Below are 17,588 nucleotides of genomic sequence, written 5' to 3'. Positions count from 1 at the left end.
CTCGGTGACATCAGGGAAGAGGAGTTGAAGTCTAGGGGGACGCAGTTTAGAGAGACCGTGTTGGAATAAGGACATAACTTGTTTGCGCTTCTTTGTTTGTCAAATTAACGTCTCAAATGAACGGTTTTGAATTTCAAATTATCGCATTTAACTAGGCTATTTAAACTCATTGTCACTACTATGGAGTAACTTTTCGTGCGGATTTGAGGCGCGCAAAGTGTAAACTGAAGGGGAACTTTCTTTCTGCGGAGGTGTTCACACACTCTCACAACCAGCTGTGGGGGAATGGAGGTCCGCTGGCTGAAGACCCTGCTGTGTGTGTTGTTGAGTGTTTGTTCGTCCCTTCGAGCCCACCCTATAGATCATGATGACCATGAGAACGGTATGTGTATTCGATATTGGCGCCCGCAAAACTGGTTCTCAGAACAATGGTTAGGTTGCACTTTGTGTGTGTTTGTGTGTGCGTGTGTGTGACATGATTTGATGATCAGATTAAAAGTATGCCTGCCAGCATCTGTTTGTCATTGTATCACATTAATCAGTGACTGTGTTGAAATGTTAGACTACTTTTTGCATTAATTTAGGATCAGTGACATCGTAGGAACATTGACACTGGGTGTAGGCTGCACAGTCTCTATCTCCACCTCTCTGTCCCGATCTGGCACCACAGGGTCAAAAGTGATCTCATGACCTGGTCAGGTAAATCTCTGGGTCCTATTCGTAGTCTATGAAAAAATAGTATTATTATAAATAGCTCCCTTTTTCATCTGTGCTATGACTATAGGGCAGGGCTTTTTCTTGTCGGGTCATATGAAATGGAAACACTCCTGGCCTAAGGTGGATGAAACCCTTTCAAACTACCACAAACCATGTTATTATTCATTCTGAATCTGATATCAAAAGAGCCAGAGACAACCACTTCAATGGACAACATACAGTACTGTGTAGTTTAGTGAACTACTATAGCATGGCTGAATGTTATGCAAAGAATGGTTACAATGTCACATTAACTCTATACATACACAATGTTAAGCAGTGGATTTGAAAAATAAAAAAGACAGACAGGTTTCAATGTAGAAAAGTCATCTAATTTTATGTCAGAAAACCTATTATTTGTTCATCTGACCACAGTGCTCTTCTACAATTATTAATTATGTAAGATTTATGTGAGGCAGGGTTACATGTAACACTATACACAGTGGACATTGTAACAAGGCAGGGTTACATTTAACACTATACACTATGTGCACGTCATAAAACCACTAACCATGTGTTGTTGTGCTGGTCTCCATTTGGCCACAGATTATCCATTATATTGACCAGATACTCTAGTGGTCACTCTAACAATGAAAATATATAGGCAGTCGGGAGGGGGAAAGATCAGGTGGGACCATTTTAGCTAATGTGTCCTATTTACAGTGCATTCGGAAAGTATTCAGACCCCTTGACTTTTTCAACATTTTGTTACATCACAGCCTTATTCTAAAATGTATTAAATCGTTTTTCCCCCTCATCAATCTACACACAATACCCCATAATGACAAAGCAAAAACTGGTTTTTAGAAACTTTTGCAAATTTATTAAAAATAAAAAACGGAAATATCACATTTACATAAGTATTCAGACCCTTTACTCAGTACTTTGTTGAAGCACCTTTGGCAGCGATTACAGCCTTGATTCTTCTTGGGTATGACGCTACAAGCTTGGCACACCTGTATTTGGGGAGTTTCTTCCATTCTTATCTGTAGATCCCCTCAAGCTCTGTCAAGTTGGATGGGGAGCATTGCTGCACAGCTATTTTCAGGTCTCTCCAGAGATGTTCGATGAGGTTCAAGTCCGGGCTCTGGCTGGGCCATTCAAGGACATTCAGAGACTTGTCCCTAAGCCACTCCTGCATTGTCTTGGCTGTGTGCTTAGGGTCGTTGTCCTGTTGGAAGGTGAACCTTCGCCCCAGTCTGAGGTCCTGAGCGCTCTGGAGCAGGTTTTCATCAAGGATCTCTCTGTACTTTGCTCCGTTCATCTTTCCCTCGATCCTGACTAGTGTCCCAGTCCCTGCCGCTGAAAAACATCCCCACAGCATGATGCTGCCACCACCATGCTTCACCGTAGGGATGGTGCCAGGTTTCCTCCAGACGTGACGCTTGGCATTCAGGCCAAAGAGTTCAATCTTGGTTTCATCAGACCAGAGAATCTTGTTTCTCATGGTCTGAGAGTCCTTTAGGTGCCTTTTGGCGAACTCCAAGCAGGCTGTCATGTGCCTTTTACTGAGGAGTGGCTTCCGTCTGGCCACTCTACCATAAAGGCCTGATTGGTGGAGTGCTGCAGAGATGGTTGTCCTTCTGGAAGGTTCTCCCATCTCCACAGAGGAACTCTGGAGCTCTGTTAGAGTGACCATATGGTTCTTGGTCACCTCCCTGACTAAGGCCCTTCTTCTTTGATTGCTCAGTTTGGCCAGCGGCCAGCTCTAGGAAGAGTCGTGGTGGTTCCAAACGTCTTCCATTTTAGAATGATGGAGGCCACTGTGTTCTTGGGGACCTTCTATGTTGCAGACATTTTTTGGTACCCTTCCCAGATCTGTGCCTTGACACAATCCTGTGTCGGAGCTCTATGGACAATTCCGTCGACCTCATGGCTTGGTTTTTGCTCTGACATGCACAGTCAACTGTGGGACCTTATATAGACAGGTGTGTGCCTTTCCAAATCATGTCCAATCAATTGAATTTACCACAGGTGCACTCCAAACAAGTTATAGAAACATCTCAAGGATGATCAATGGAAACAGGAAGCACCTGAGCTCAATTTCGAGTCTTATAGCAAAGACTCGAGTCTAATAGCAAAGTCTGAATACAGTGAGGGAAAAAAGTATTTGATCCCCTGCTGATTTTGTACGTTTGCCCACTGACAAAGAAATGATCAGTCTATAATTTTAATGGTAGGTTTATTTGAACAGTGAGAGACAAGAACAACAAAAAAATCCAGAAAAACGCATGTCAAAAATGTTATAAATTGATTTGCATTTTAATGAGGGAAATAAGTATTTGACCCCCTCTCAATCAGAAAGATTTCTGGCTCCCAGGTGTCTTTTATACAGGTAACGAGGTGAGATTAGGAGCACACTCTTAAAGGGAGTGCTCCTAATCTCAGTTTGTTACCTGTATAAAAGACACCTGTCCACAGAAGCAATCAATCAATCAGATTCTAAACTCTCCACCATGGCCAAGACCAAAGAGCTCTCCAAGGATGTCAGGGACAAGATTGTAGACCTACACAAGGCTGGAATGGGCTACAAGACCATCGCCAAGCAGCTTGGTGAGAAGGTGACAACAGTTGATGCGATTATTCGCAAATGGAAAAAACACAAAAGAACTGTCAATCTCCCTCGGCCTGGGGCTCCATGCAAGATCTCACCTCGTGGAGTTGCAATGATCATGAGAACGGTGAGGAATCAGCCCAGAACTACAAGTACTAAGTAATTTTTTGCAGAGGGGTCAAATACTTATTTCCCTAATTCAAATGCAAATCAATTTATAACATTTTTGACATGCGTTTCATGTTCGTATTTTGATTGGCTCGCTTGCTGATCTGTCTGTCAGTTCTGATTCATTGTCTTGTCTGTCCCTCAGTGATTGACCTACTGGAGGCTCTCAACATGTCCCGCCCCTTAAAGGGTGTATCCAAAGTCCAGGGGGAGTGGCCTGGAACCCAGGCCTACAAACTCCGCCCCCGCTCACCTCACCTGACCCTTCCCAAACAATACTCCAACTACCTTGTTTCCTCTCTGCAAGGCAGTCTGGGAATTCACCTGGTGGGACGTCAGGGCGCAGACTCCAGTGGCACTCTGCTCTCTTTCTCCTCCTCCTCCTCTTCCTCGCCCCTCCTCCAACTCTACTCCTCTACCCGCTCCAAATCTCTGCGTCTGGACCACCAGGCTGGCTCGGGAGGCCAGGGGCTTGCCAGCGTACTGTTCCCAGGAGGAAGTCCCTTCTCTGGGGGAGGCTGGGTGCGGTTGGCCCTGAACCTGGAAGCTGGCCATGTGTCTCTGTTTGTGGACTGTAGAGAGGCGGTGGTTATACAGAGAGACAAAGAGGAGAGAGTCAAACTACAGCTGCCCCCAGACCTAGTCATCACACTGGCCAGCACACAGGGTGACATGGAGAGCAAGTTCACTGTGAGTAAACACACTCACATACACATATTCACACGTACACACATGCAAGTATGCACTCCATAACGGTTTCTCTTTCTCTCTCTCTCTCTCTCTCTCTCTCACTCGCTCTCTCTCTCTCTCTCTCTCTCTCTCTCCCCCCCTTCTATCTCTCCATCACTCTCTCTTTATAGGGTTATGTGCAGACAGCTGAGATCTCTACCAGAGCGTATCAGAGGCGTCCGTGGCACTGTGACAACATTACAGGTAAAGGATTTTTAACCTGGCTATTGGTTTTATGGCTACTTTGCCATAAAGGCAAGTCCATGTCATTCTCTACGAATGAGGAACTGAGTATACTAATCTACAGTGCATTCGGAAAGTATTCAGACCCCTTGACTTTTTCCACATTTTGTTACGTTACAGCCTTATTCTAAAATGGATTAAATAAAAAATGTCCTCACAATACCCCATAATGACAAAGCAAAAACAGGTTTTTAGACATTTTAGCAAATGTATTACAAATAAAAAACAGAAATACCTTATTTACATAAGTATTCAGACCCTTTGCTATGTGACTCGAAATTGAGCTCAGGTGGATCCTGTTTCCATTGATCATCCTTGAGATGTTTCTACAACTTGATTGGAGTCCACCTGTGGTACATTCAATTGATTAGACATGATTTGGAAAGGCACACACCTATCTATACAATGCATTCGGAAAGTATTCAGACTCCTTCACTTTTTCTAAATTTTGTTACGTTACAGCCTTATTCTACAATTGATTCAATAGATTTTTCCCTCATCAATCTACACACAATACCACATAATGACAAAGCAAAAATAGCTAATTTATTAAAAATATGAAGCTTAAATATCACATTTACATAAATATTCAGACCCTTTACTTAGTACTTTGTTGAAGCACCTTTGGCAGCGATTACGGCCTCGAATCTTTTTGGGTATGATGCTACAAGCTTGGCACACCTGTATTTGGTGAGTTTCACCCATTCTTCTCTGCAGATCCTTTCAAAATCTGTCAGGTTGGATGGGGAGCGTCGCGGCACAGCTATTTTTAGGTCTCTCCAGAGATGTTAGATCAGGTTCAAGTCCGGGCTCTGGCTGAGCCACTCAAGGACATTCAGAGACTTGTCCTGAAGCCACTCCTGCGTTGTCTTGGCTGTGTGCTTAGGGTCGTTGTCCTATTGGAAGGTGAACCTTCGCCCCAGTCTGAGGTCCTGAGCGCTCTGGAGCAGGTTTTCATCAAGGATCTCTCTCTGTACTTTGCTCTGTTCATCTTTCCTTCGATCCTGACTAGTCTCCCAGTCCCTGCCGCTTAAAACATCCCCACAGCATGATGCTGCCACCACCATGCTTCACCGTAGGGATGGTGCCAGGTTTCCTCCAGACGTGACGCTTGGCATTCAGGCCAAAGAGTTCAATCTTGGTTTCATCATTTACATTTTTACATTTTCGTCATTTAGCAGACGCTCTTATCCAGAGCGACTTACAAATTGGTGCATTCACCTTATGATAGCCAGTGGGACAACCACTTTACAATATATCAATTTTGATTATTATAAAAAAAATGTTGGGGGGGTGGGGTAGGGGGAGGGTAGAAGGATTACTTTTATCCTATCCCAGGTATTCCTTAAAGAGGTGGGGTTTCAAGTGTCTCCGGAAGGTGGTGAGTGACTCCGCTGTCCTGACATCGTGAGGGAGCTTGTTCCACCATTGGGGTGCCAGAGCAGCGAACAGTTTTGACTGGGCTGAGCGGGAACTGTGCTTCCGCAGAGGTAAGGGGGCCAGCAGGCCAGAGGTGGATGAACGCAATGCCCTCATTTGGGTGTAGGGACTGATCAGAGCCTGAAGGTACGGAGGTGCCGTTCCCCTTACAGCTCCGTAGGCAAGCACCATGGTCTTGTAGCAGATGCGGGCTTCAACTGGAAGCCTGTGGAGTGTGCGGAGGAGCGAGGTGATGTGAGAGAACTTGGGAAGGTTGAACACCAGACGGGCTGCAACGTTCTGGATGAGTTGTAGGGGTTTAATGGCACAGGCAGGGAGCCCAGCCAACAGTGAGTTGCAGTAATCCAGACGGGAGATGACAAGTGCCTGGATTAGGACCTGTGCCGCTTCCTGTGTAAGGTAGGGTCGTACTCTGCGAATGTTGTAGAGTATGAACCTACAGGATCGGGTCACCGCTTTGATGTTAGCGGAGAACGACAGGGTGTTGTCCAGGGTCACGCCAAGGTTCTTTGCACTCTGGGAGGAGGACACAATGGAGTTGTCAACCATGATGGCGAGATCATGGAGCGGGCAGTCCTTCCCCGGGAGGAAGAGCAGCTCCGTCTTGCCGAGGTTCAGCTTGAGGTGGTGATCCGTCATCCACACTGATATGTCTGCCAGACATGCAGAGATGTGATTTGCCACCTGGTTATCAGAAGGGGGAAAGGAGAAGATTAATTGTGTGTCATCTGCGTAGCAATGATAGGAGAGACCATGTGAGGATATGACAGAGCCAAGTGACTTGGTGTATAGAGAGAATAGGAGAGGGCCTAGAACTGAGCCCTGGGGGACACCAGTGGTGAGAGCACGTGGTGCGGAGACAGATTCTCGCCACGCCACCTGGTAGGAGCGACCTGTGAGGTAGGACACAATCCAAGAGTGAGCCGTGCCGGAGATGCCCAACTCGGAGAGGGTGGAGAGGAGGATCTGATGGTTCACAGTATCAAAGGCAGCAGATAGGTCTAGAAGGATGAGAGCAGAGGAGAGAGAGTTAGCTTTAGCAGTGCGGAGAGCCTTCGTGACACAGAGAAGAGCAGTCTCAGTTGAATGACCAGTCTTGAAACCTGACTGGTATGGATCAAGAAGGTCATTCTGAGAGAGATAGCAAGAGAGTTGGCTAAAGACTGCACGCTCAAGAGTTTTGGAGAGAAAAGAAAGAAGGGATACTGGTCTGTTGTTGACATCGGAGGGATCGAGTGTAGGTATTTTGAGAATGGGTGCAACTCTCGCTCTCTTGAAGACGGAAGGGACATAGCCAGTGGTCAAGGATGAGTTGATGAGCGAGGTGAGGTAAGGGAGAAGGTCTCCGGAAATGGTCTGGAGAAGAGAGGAGGGGATAGGGTCAAGCGAAAAGGTTGTTGAGCGGCAGGCCGTCACAAGTCGCAAGATTTCATCTGGAGAGAGAGAATCTTGTTTCTCATGGTCTTAGAGTTCTTTAGGTGCCTTTTGGCAAACTCCAAGCAGGCTGTCATGTGCCTTTTACTGAGGAGTGGCTTCTTCTGGCCACTCTACCATAATGGCGTGATTTGTGGAGTGCTGCGGAGATGGTTGTCCTTCTGGAAGGTTCTCCCATCTCCACAGAGGAACTCTGGAGCTCTGTCAGTGACCATCGGGTTCTTGGTCACTTCCCTGAACATGTTCGGTCCCCTCAAGGATAGTAAAAAATATGTTGTGTTTGTGCATGTGTGCTCGTGTGTGTGGCCGCTTGTGCGTGCTCGTGCGTGTGTATGCTCTCTGGACTCTGGGGACTAGTGTAGATATTATCTGTGATCGCCCGGCTACTTCCTATATGTTGTTTATTTATGAGTTCTAAGTTTAGAGTCTGACTGTTAATTCACATTTTCAGACTGATTAACTCTGTTTTTGTATTAGATCAACTGATTACTGGCTTCCTCCTCTCCCTCCGTCTTTCACTCCCCCCCGCTCACTCTCTTTCTCGCTGTTCTTCTCCTCTCACCCTTCCCCTCTTTCTCAGATTCTCTGCCCAGCCCTCCCCGTGCCCAGCTTAATAGCTCTGCTCCAGTAGACAGTGTTGACAGTGGACCTGGGCTGGAACCTCAGCAGGATATAGCCAACGACCAGCCACATAACCCCTCTCCCCACCCCCATCATCCCCAGGGCGACCAGCCCCAGAGAGGTGGGGTGCTTCTGGGTCCTCCAGCAACCCAGGGGGTGAAACCTGTCTCTCAGACCCAGGGCGAGGATAGGCTGAGGGGGTTGGAGGAGAGGCTAGAAGGCCTGGAGCGCATGCTGGACATGGTCAAGGCCCAGGTAGCCACAGCAAAGTCATGTATTATAATGTGATGTTTATTTAAAGATTTCAATGGACAATTGAGGTATACTCATCATTATCCACGCAAGACTGACGATTGACTATGTATTTTTGTGTGTGTGTGTGTCTGTGTGTGTGTAGAATGTGGACCTGCAGGCTCGTGTGCAGTATCTGGAGGGGTGTGAGTGTGTGAGGCGTGGGTGTGTGTGGGAGGGGAGACAGGTGGAGGAGGGGCATCGCTGGGAGACGCACCGGAACACGTTCTGTACCTGCACCTCTGGACAGGTCACCTGCTCTGCTTCTACTGACGGTAGGTACCGTACTGCACACACACAAACACAGGCACACCAGTGTTTCCCACTAGTATTTTTTCCAGAAGCGGTGGCAAAGTTAGTGTGGGGGGAGTGGGGAATCTACACATTTTGCCATGGGGCAGAGATACATTTTCACAGTTGTAATGCTAGTTTCCTGCAATTCTACAGATTTTGTCATAGGGCTGAGAGAAGAAAATGCTGTTTTAAAGCTAATTTCCTGCAATTCTACACATTTTGCCATGGTTTCACACTGGGCACAGATGTCAATTCAACGTATTTCCACGTTGGTTCAACGTCATTTCATTGAAATGACGTGGAAACAACGTTGATTCAACCAGTGTGTGCCCTGTGGATTTTGCCATGTTATTATGCTATCTGAGTCACTCAAACATATAACTAAATCAATGCCATGACATTTTTTGAATTTTAAATTCTCCCTGGCTGTCTAGTTTTTATTTTGGTGATTATTATTCTCAAAGATGATCTTATTTAAAAATATATAGCTCCATGATATTTTCTACGTACAGTACTTTATATCTGGTTTTAGGATAATATTTTTTGGGAGTGGTGGCAACGATTTATGAGTATAGGGGAAACACTGTGCACGCACACACACATTCACACACATGCACAAGACACAACCAACACTCACCCACACAAGCATCCAAGGTGTGAAACAAACAGAGGCATTCATTGCTGCCCCCCCAGAATCCCGCCCCTGTCGTAATGGGGGTGTGTGTGTCTCTTTGACCTCTGACCTTGCTGGGTTCCGCTGCCTCTGCCCCCCCTATACCACCGGGACATACTGTGAAACACAGCTGACACAGGTACTACCACATAGGATAGACATTTAAACTATTCTAGATTAGTGTATTAGATTAAACTAAACTTTACCATACTAGTGGAGTGTGTTGGTGTGATTCTTGTGTGATCCTTGTGGCTGCTTGGTTTATCTGACAGGTCAGAAGAACATTTGACAGGCTTGAGGTGGGTCAGAACTCTGACAGGTTTGGACACCACTTTATAGAGTTTTGTGTTTTCTAGAGTTGTGTGTGTTGTAGAGTTTTGCTGTGTCCTGCAGAGCTGTGCATTTTCTAGAGTTGTGGGTGTGTGTGTACTGTAGAGCAGCGATTCCCAACTTTTTCCTTTCTGGGGAAATCACTGTCAAAAGCGCTTGAGGACCACCATTCACAGAGTCGCGATTTTTATTAAACATAAAATATCTTAGCAGTCAAATTTAGAGTTCATTTTTACAGCGAATGTAACAGATTAAATGCCTATTATTACAGATGGATGTTTGTTAAAGAATTTGCATTGTGATAAGTAATGTAAAATTGTTTATAACATCATTATGTTATTATTTTTGGAAGAAAAACTAATTAAAACAATTGCGGCCCACCTGCAGTACCCCCGCAGACCACACGTTAAAAACCACTGCTGTAGAGTTGTGTTGTAGAGTTGCTTGTGTAATGCAGAGCTGTGTTTTCTAGAGTTTTGCATTGCTGAGTAGTTAATGTTGTACATTTTTCCTGAGATGTAAATAGCGTGTAGTGATCTGCTGTGGGGTAGTGCTGTGTAAGAGTTAGAGCTGTGTTGGTAAACAATCTGGGTTGAGTTTCCCAAAAGCTTCATAGCTAAAGTGGTACTTTTCTCTCAAGGACTGAGACCCAAGTTACTCTGAAAGCCGATTTATGGTCTATCCAGGTCTGCAGTGGCCATACAACATTTACAGCTATGCGGCCTCCGCAGAAGTTAGAGCATTCATACTTCTTACTCTTCGGGGAGCTGTCATACGCATCCAATAAATTGGTCTGCACCGCACCATTCGTAGTGATTCAGGGCTAATCTCTATAGCCATCCAGCTAATTACGAGCAACTGGCTAAATGAAAAGACAAGACCGTACCTCTTCTGAGATGTTGGAGTCCGTGTCCCGGTGCTTGACATAGGTTGCCCAGCCAAGATAGCATGGAGTAAAAAGGCTGCACAGTTTTCCCACCTGCATCTCCATTCCAAATCTTCCAATTGCCCCCCAGCAAAATTAGCATAGATTTAGGCTATTGTTTATATGTGTATTTCACACTATGTTGAGGTAAAAATTGTATAATGCTTGTATGGATGTCAACCCCAATACATGTTCATGTCATCGTTATCAATCAGCTGCATTACAGTTAAAAACAACTTTGACTACCACTTTTTCTAAACCTGAAAAGGGACAACATCTAAATGTTATGGAGCGAAAACACCCAAATATATCCAAATGGGATTTTAGTAACCATATTATGGCCCTGTTACAATACATCAATCATGACGGATTTGACAAATATCCAATTTGTTAGATCAAATTTGTTGAATGTGCGCCAATCCAGCAGCCTTCTATCCCCCACTATCTGCATTCCATTGACCTCTTTACCGCATCTATCCGCATTACCTCCCCAATCTCTTTCCAGGAGTTCAAACTCATTTTCGTGTCTTTGAAATCCCTACACGATTTCAAAGACACAAAATATGTATTTTATTTGTGAACTTGTTCTTATCAGTGGTGAGGGGAGGATGGCTCATAATAATGGCTGGAACAGAGTTCTCCATGTTTGTTCAAAGTTCTCCATGTTTGTTGTCAAGGAAGGTGTCAAGGAAGTGAGTTTGTGTTTATATAGGATGTACCATCCCCACCTACCATCAACCAATCATTTCAATGCGGAGCTATACGGTGCTATGTGGAGCCCTCTGCATTGTTACAACATTTGGCGTACGGAGCTCGATTTGGCCTCCGTAAGTCTCTGGAGGCTTCGCAATTGCGTCACACCCGCCTTATGGAAACCTCCGGACCGCAGTCCGGATCAAGCATAAATTGGCTTTTAAACAAAGTGCTTCATTCATTGTCAAAAATACATTTCGCAATTGTTACTCTCTCACGCCTGGTGCGGCTAGTTTGTTGAGAGAAAAACTTAACGTTAGCTATGAGGCTTTCCGGAAACTCACCCCTGCTTTGTAGTACTTCATGCCTAACATTAGACTAGCATTGTCCTGATGTTTAATGGAGAATGCTGCACTGGGTTAGGGAGGGTAAGAGGCACTGTGTGTGTGATTGTGTGTGTGTGTGTGTGTGTGTGTGTGTGTGTAGGCATGCTGGCAGCCCCGTCCAGAGGGCAGCTGTAGAGGTCAGAGTTCACCTCAGCGTCGCTGGTTCTTCAGCCCTGCCCACGGCCGCTGTGACCACTTCCTGTTCTGCACAGGAAACAGCAACAACAACTTCCTCTCCCTCGAGGCTTGCCAGGAGCAGTGCATGATGGGAGCCTGCTGCTTCCGCCTGCCCAAACCGAGTCCTCTCATTGGCTACGACAGCCAGGGCAACGGTCGCCAGGGAGATAACACAACCTCTGACCAGGAGCAGAGTGGGAGGGGCCAAAAGGAGGATGAGGCGTGGTTTGGAGAAATAACTGACAAGAGGACATTGGAGGAGGACGGATCTGAGCACTTTGGTTACCAGTGGATCAACCTGACCAAGCCAGACCAGCAGAGAGAAAGAAAGGAGGAGAGAGGGAGAGAGAAAAATGCTAGTGGGTTTGACTCTAGAGGGATGGATACTGATTTCACCTACAGCTGTGAGTACCTGTCTGTGTCGGCCTGTCAGGCCAGGGTCAGGGACCTCCACGGAGAGGGAGAGGCTGTGAGTTTCTCTCCCGGCCAGCGCTGCTCTGATGTGGACTGCGGCCACGCCGGTGGCTGCCTCTACCATAGCCTGCCACAGAGCTACGGGGAGAGGTTCAGGCATGGCTGTGAAGAGTGTTTGTGTAATCAAAGCGGAGCGGTGCAGTGTGGGTGTAGTCAACTGACACAGCGGAAGGAGATACGAGACCTGACCCTGAAAGAGAGACGTCAGTACCAACGAGCCATCAGGAGACTCTACGCACAGCCAGGTACACCTGTGTACAGCTAACTCCCAACTACATTTAGCTAGTTACACCTGTGTACAGCTAACTCCCAACTAGCTAGGTTCACCTGTGTACAGCTAGTCTGCACTAGGTACACCTGTATAGCTAACTCCCAACACAGCCAGGTTGTAACGATCCCGGCTGTCTGAGTCGGGTCCTGGCTGGTGACTAGTGTTCCTGTTCGTAATCTCCAGTTTCCCGAGGGTTCGGGAACGCTCCGGGGAGCGCTCTTGTTTTCGCACCTGCATCCCATCAGCAATCTGCACACCTGGTCCTGATCATCACCCTTCTTAGGCTCTGGCCTAACATCCAGTTCCTGCCGGATGCGTTAGCCATGAACAGTATGTTTGTCAGCGTATCAGCCTTGAGTTCTAGCGTTAGTTTTTGTTGTTTTGCACCTTGTTGATTTGCTGTGTACTCACCTCCGTTTTGTTCTGTCTGCAGTCTCTCACCCGGAACCTTCACCCAACCTCTGCCTGATGGTCGGCGGCTGCCGAGCCATGTCTGGACCTACCACTGCACCCTCAACAACCCATCCACGCCACCCGCTCTGTCCCTGGATTATTCAGCCTCACTCGGGAGTCAATTAATAAACACTCACCTTTTTCTCTAAGTACCTTGTCCTGGTCTGCTTCTGGGTTCTGGCGTAGTAAACCGTGACAGAGGCCGGATCGTTCTGTCACGGTTTACTACGCCAGAACCCAGAAGCAGACCAGGACAAGGTACTTAGAGAAAAAGGTGAGTGTTTATTAATTGACTCCCGAGTGAGGCTGAATAATCCAGGGACAGAGCGGGTGGCGTGGATGGGTTGTTGAGGGTGCAGTGGTAGGTCCAGACATGGCCGGCAGCCCGACCATCAGGCAGAGGTTGGGTGAAGGTTCCGGTGAGAGACTGCAGACAGAACAAAACGGAGGTGAGTACACAGCAAATCAACAAGGTGCAAAACAACAAAAACTAACGCTAGAACTCAAGGCTGATACGCTGACAAACATACTGTTCATGGCTAACGATCCGGCAGGAACTGGATGTTAGGCCAGAGCCTAAGAAGGGTGATGATCAGGACCAGGTGTGCAGATTGCTGATGGGATGCAGGTGCGGAAAACAAGAGCGCTCCCCGGAGCGTTCCCGAACCCTCGGGAAACTGGAGATTACGAACAGGAACACTAGTCACCAGCCAGGACCCGACTCAGACAGCCGGGATCGTTACACAGGTACACCTGTGTACAGCTAACTCCCAACTACATTTAGCTAGTTACACCTGTGTACAGCTAACTCCCAACTAGCTAGGTTCACCTGTGTACAGCTAGTCTGCACCAGGTACACCTGTATAGCTAACTCCCAACTAGCTAGGTACACCTGTGTACAGCTATAGTGAGCTCCAAAAGTATTGGGACAGTGACACATTATTTGCTGTTTTGGCTCTGTACTCCATCACTTTGGATTTGAAATGATACAATGACTATGAGGTTAAAGTGCAGACTGTCAGTTTAAATTTATTTTCATCCATATTGGTAGACTGTTTAGAAATTACTGCACTTTTTGTATCATGATGAGTGAGAACGTTACAGACACACACATATCATACTCCCCCAATTATGCTAACCTCCCCTGTTATTGTAATAGTGAGAGGTTAGCATGTAACGGAAACCCTGGTACACCTGTACAGCTAACTCCCTAGCAAGCTAGGTACACCTGTATAGCTAACTCCCTACTAGCTAGGTACACCTGTATAGCTAACTCCCTACTAGCTAGGTACACCTTTATAGCTAACTCCCTACTAGCCTGGTATACCTTTACAGCTAACACTAACTCTAATAACCAGCTGCACCTGTTCAGCTTACTCTACTAGCTAGATACACTTGTATAGCTAACTCTACTAGCTAGATACACTGTACAGCTTACTCTACTAGCTAGATACACGTGTACAGCTAACTCTCTACTAGTCAGGTACACATGTACAGCTAACTGAGATTTGTTCTCTCTGATACCTTAGATCAGTCTTGTTTTCATGTTGGTTTTTGTGTAGGTGTATGGGACGGTTTCACCAAGCTGAGAGCTGAGTTCTCCCCTCAGGCTGGTGGCCACACCTACTTCCTGCCCTGGCAGCGCTACTTCCTGCGGGTGGTGGAGCAGGAGCTCCAGGCTGTGTCGTCATGCCAACTGGGTGTTCCGTACTTCGAGTGGACGGTCGACTCTGGTGATCTTTTGACCTCAGCTGTCTGGCAGGCCGAGATGTTTGGAGGGGACGGAGAGAGAGAGAGGGATGGCGAGAGGGAAAGGGATGAAGAGAGAGAGAGGGATGGAGCGAGTGAGGGGGATGGAGAGCAAGAGAGCAACTCTGTCTCAGGCTGTGTCCCCCACCACTCCTTCCAGGGCTTGTCTGCACGGTTCCGCTGGTCCCCCTGTCTACGACGGAGCTTCAACACCTCGGTTAGCCTCATGATTTTACAATTTTCCTCATGTTTAAGGCTGTATACACTATGAAAGGATTACTGTATGTCATTGCTAAAGGTCATTAAAGTGATCTTTATTTGTCTGTCATGTTTTCCTCTGACGTTGTCCCTTGGTCTCAGCAGGTGTCTGTGCCTGACGCGGTGAGCGTCCAGAGGCTACTGTCCCAAGGGAACTTCCTGTTGTTCTCCCAGGCTCTGCAGGGGCTGTCTGGGCTATTTAGGCTCTGGGTGGGGGGCCACATGGCCTCTCCTCTGGCCGCCTACGATCCCCTCTACCTCTCACACGCCGCTTTCATCGACAAGCTCTGGACACACTGGCAGGACAGGCACAGAGACGTGCACACTCACGAAGAAGCTCATGGGCACACTCACGTACACACACAGTACCCGGTGAGGCAGCGTCACGTGAAGATGAAGCCGTTCGGCATTGCTCCTGATGATGTGATGTCTTCACGGGAACAACTGTGTGTGGTGTACGTACCCATAACCCTCGGAGCTCCCTGTAATGTGACATCATCACTCCGTGCCGAAAGAGGGAAGGGCCGCCGCAGAGCAGCGAAAGACACTGCCAGCTATCACAGAAAGAGACAAGATACACACAACAACCATATACACAGCACCTATGATTACAATGCACAAGGCTATGATGGCTTTGACCACAGTGGTTACAATCGCAATGGATATGACAGACAAGGTTTCAACCGCATGGGCTGGGACCTGCTTGGTTATAGTAGGGATGGTTTGGACCGTGACCACATCGACAGAGAGGGCTATGACATTTCTGGATACAACCGCTATGGGTTTAACCGCCAAAATGTTACATGGTTCGGGATGCGCTGGGATGGATTGTTTATGAGGGAGGAAGAGAGAGAAGAGGAGAGTCAGGGGGAGAAAGAGAAGGAGAGTGAGGTGAGAGAAGAGGAGAGTGGAGAGAAGGAGGAGAGAGAACGAGAGAAGGTTATGTCAGAGCTCTTTAGCGACAGTGGCTACAGTGTTTATGGTTTTGACCCCTTTGGTTTGGACCGGGGTGGTTTTGATGCGTTTGGCTTTCGACCAGACGGTTACGATAAGGACAGCTGTAACTGGTTCTACAACGGACCGCACTACCTACGGTTCTACTACCACACCCAACAGCAGCTCATTTCAGCCAATCAACACACTCTTAACCACATTACAAGAATCTGCCCTCCAATCACAGCCCTGCCTCAGCACTGGCCTTTGCAGGATTGGATGGCTCTGGACCCAGAGGAGAGCCAAGCCCTGATTGGTCAGCTGGAGCGGGAGTGGGCGGGACAGAAGCGTTCTGATGACGACTACACCCACAAGATGATGTCACAGAGGGGACGTGGCATTTGGCTGCCGATCACCCCAGACAGCAGGTAACCATTGGTCAATTAGAGAGGTGATGTAAACAGTAGCCAATGAGTAGTGAGTAGATCGCTTTACAGTAGAAGTTGTTCTTGTATCTTCTCATAGGTTTGTGTGTGTGTTGTAGGTTTTGTTTTGAACTACACTGGTTCTCCGGTTGTCCTCTTGGCTCTGCCCCCATGACCTGCCCTGACCTCTGCCGTGAAGCACGTTGTCTTGGTAACCCGATGGCTGAGTGTCGTTTGCGGAACTGTGGCTCCTGCTTCACTGAGTGGCTTGACCCAACCACCGGAGCATACGTCATCTGCCAGGGCTGGTAACCAATGCTGACCGGCGCCCATGTCATTCAGCGTAGTGGAAGATGACTAGAAAATGCTTTTTTGTCATGAAAAACCAATGCAGTTCGACATTAGAGCCTTCATGAGGGGTTGTAGTGATAACCACGGCAAGTTACCAAGACTGGTTACCAAGTCTGGCACACCCTGTATCTTTCCAGGACTAAGCTGGAACTAAAGCCCGCATTCCCTGTAGCACTTCCTTTGAACATTTAACTGAAGTAGGATATATTTAGACATCAGGAGGTGTAATCAATGTACCACACTGTATTCGATAAAGCGAGTGAATGTTTCTAGTGTTCTTTGTTGCTGCTTTACACTCTTCATCTATTAAGCTGTTTACCCACCACATTATATCCCCCCCACACACACACACAGTACCCCGGTATTCGTAAAATGTGTCATTGTTCTATCATGTTCCCTACATAAATGAAAAGGTTACTTTTCAAACAAGTTCCATCTCCACACACACACAAATACACACAGTAGGCCGGTATATGTGGAATGGGTCTCTGTTCTGTCATGTTCCCTATAGAAACGACCCTGTTGGAATGTACTGTAAACATGAAATTATGCCTTCAATCTCTCTGTCTCTCCCACCCTCTTTCTCTCTCCGTCTTCTCTTCATTTCTCTCTCTCTCTGTCCATCCCTCACACTCTCATTCCTACCTCTCTCTCTTTTCTCCTGTCTTAATCAGTCTTTTTTTTTCTTTCCCCCGCCTCTCTGTCTACTGTCTTTGTCTCCTCTGGTTTCTTTCCCCCTCTCTCTCTTAATTGTTTCTGATGGCATCCAGCCAACACACACACAGTCAGTCACTTTTATGCAGACACAAACACTCACTCATACACTCTTTGATCTTTCTGCGTTGGCCTGCATGCTCGGATGAGTGGCGGAAATGCTTCCTGGCACAGTTGGTGAGCAGCCTCACACACGCACGCACGTACACACACACATACACACACACACACACACACACAAACTGT

General features: G+C 47.1%; 2 protein-coding genes across 2 annotated transcripts in view; both read left to right on the top strand.

Annotated features, from left to right (window-relative positions):
- LOC121531973 (kielin cysteine rich BMP regulator) overlaps positions 1–17,588 on the top strand; it is a 46,885-nt gene continuing 29,297 nt past the window's right edge. Inside the window, exons 1-5 of the mRNA XM_041837594.2 lie at positions 1–382; positions 3,624–4,168; positions 4,339–4,411; positions 7,905–8,200; positions 8,343–8,511. Of these exons, the coding sequence (XP_041693528.2) occupies positions 286–382; positions 3,624–4,168; positions 4,339–4,411; positions 7,905–8,200; positions 8,343–8,511 (1,180 nt within the window). The 5' untranslated portion in view covers positions 1–285. The remainder of the gene's footprint in view (positions 383–3,623; positions 4,169–4,338; positions 4,412–7,904; positions 8,201–8,342; positions 8,512–17,588) is intronic.
- On the top strand, positions 11,614–16,887 carry LOC121531974. Its single transcript, XM_041837595.2, has 4 exons — positions 11,614–12,433; positions 14,475–14,878; positions 15,025–16,280; positions 16,397–16,887. Exons 1-4 carry the CDS (start codon positions 11,800–11,802, stop codon positions 16,587–16,589), a joined length of 2,487 nt encoding a protein of 828 aa, XP_041693529.1. The 5' UTR covers positions 11,614–11,799; the 3' UTR covers positions 16,590–16,887.

This window comes from Coregonus clupeaformis, chromosome 19 (genome assembly GCF_020615455.1).
Source record: "Coregonus clupeaformis isolate EN_2021a chromosome 19, ASM2061545v1, whole genome shotgun sequence".
Taxonomy (NCBI): Eukaryota; Metazoa; Chordata; class Actinopteri; order Salmoniformes; family Salmonidae; genus Coregonus; species Coregonus clupeaformis.
This window is presented reverse-complemented; position numbering and strand designations above follow the sequence as displayed.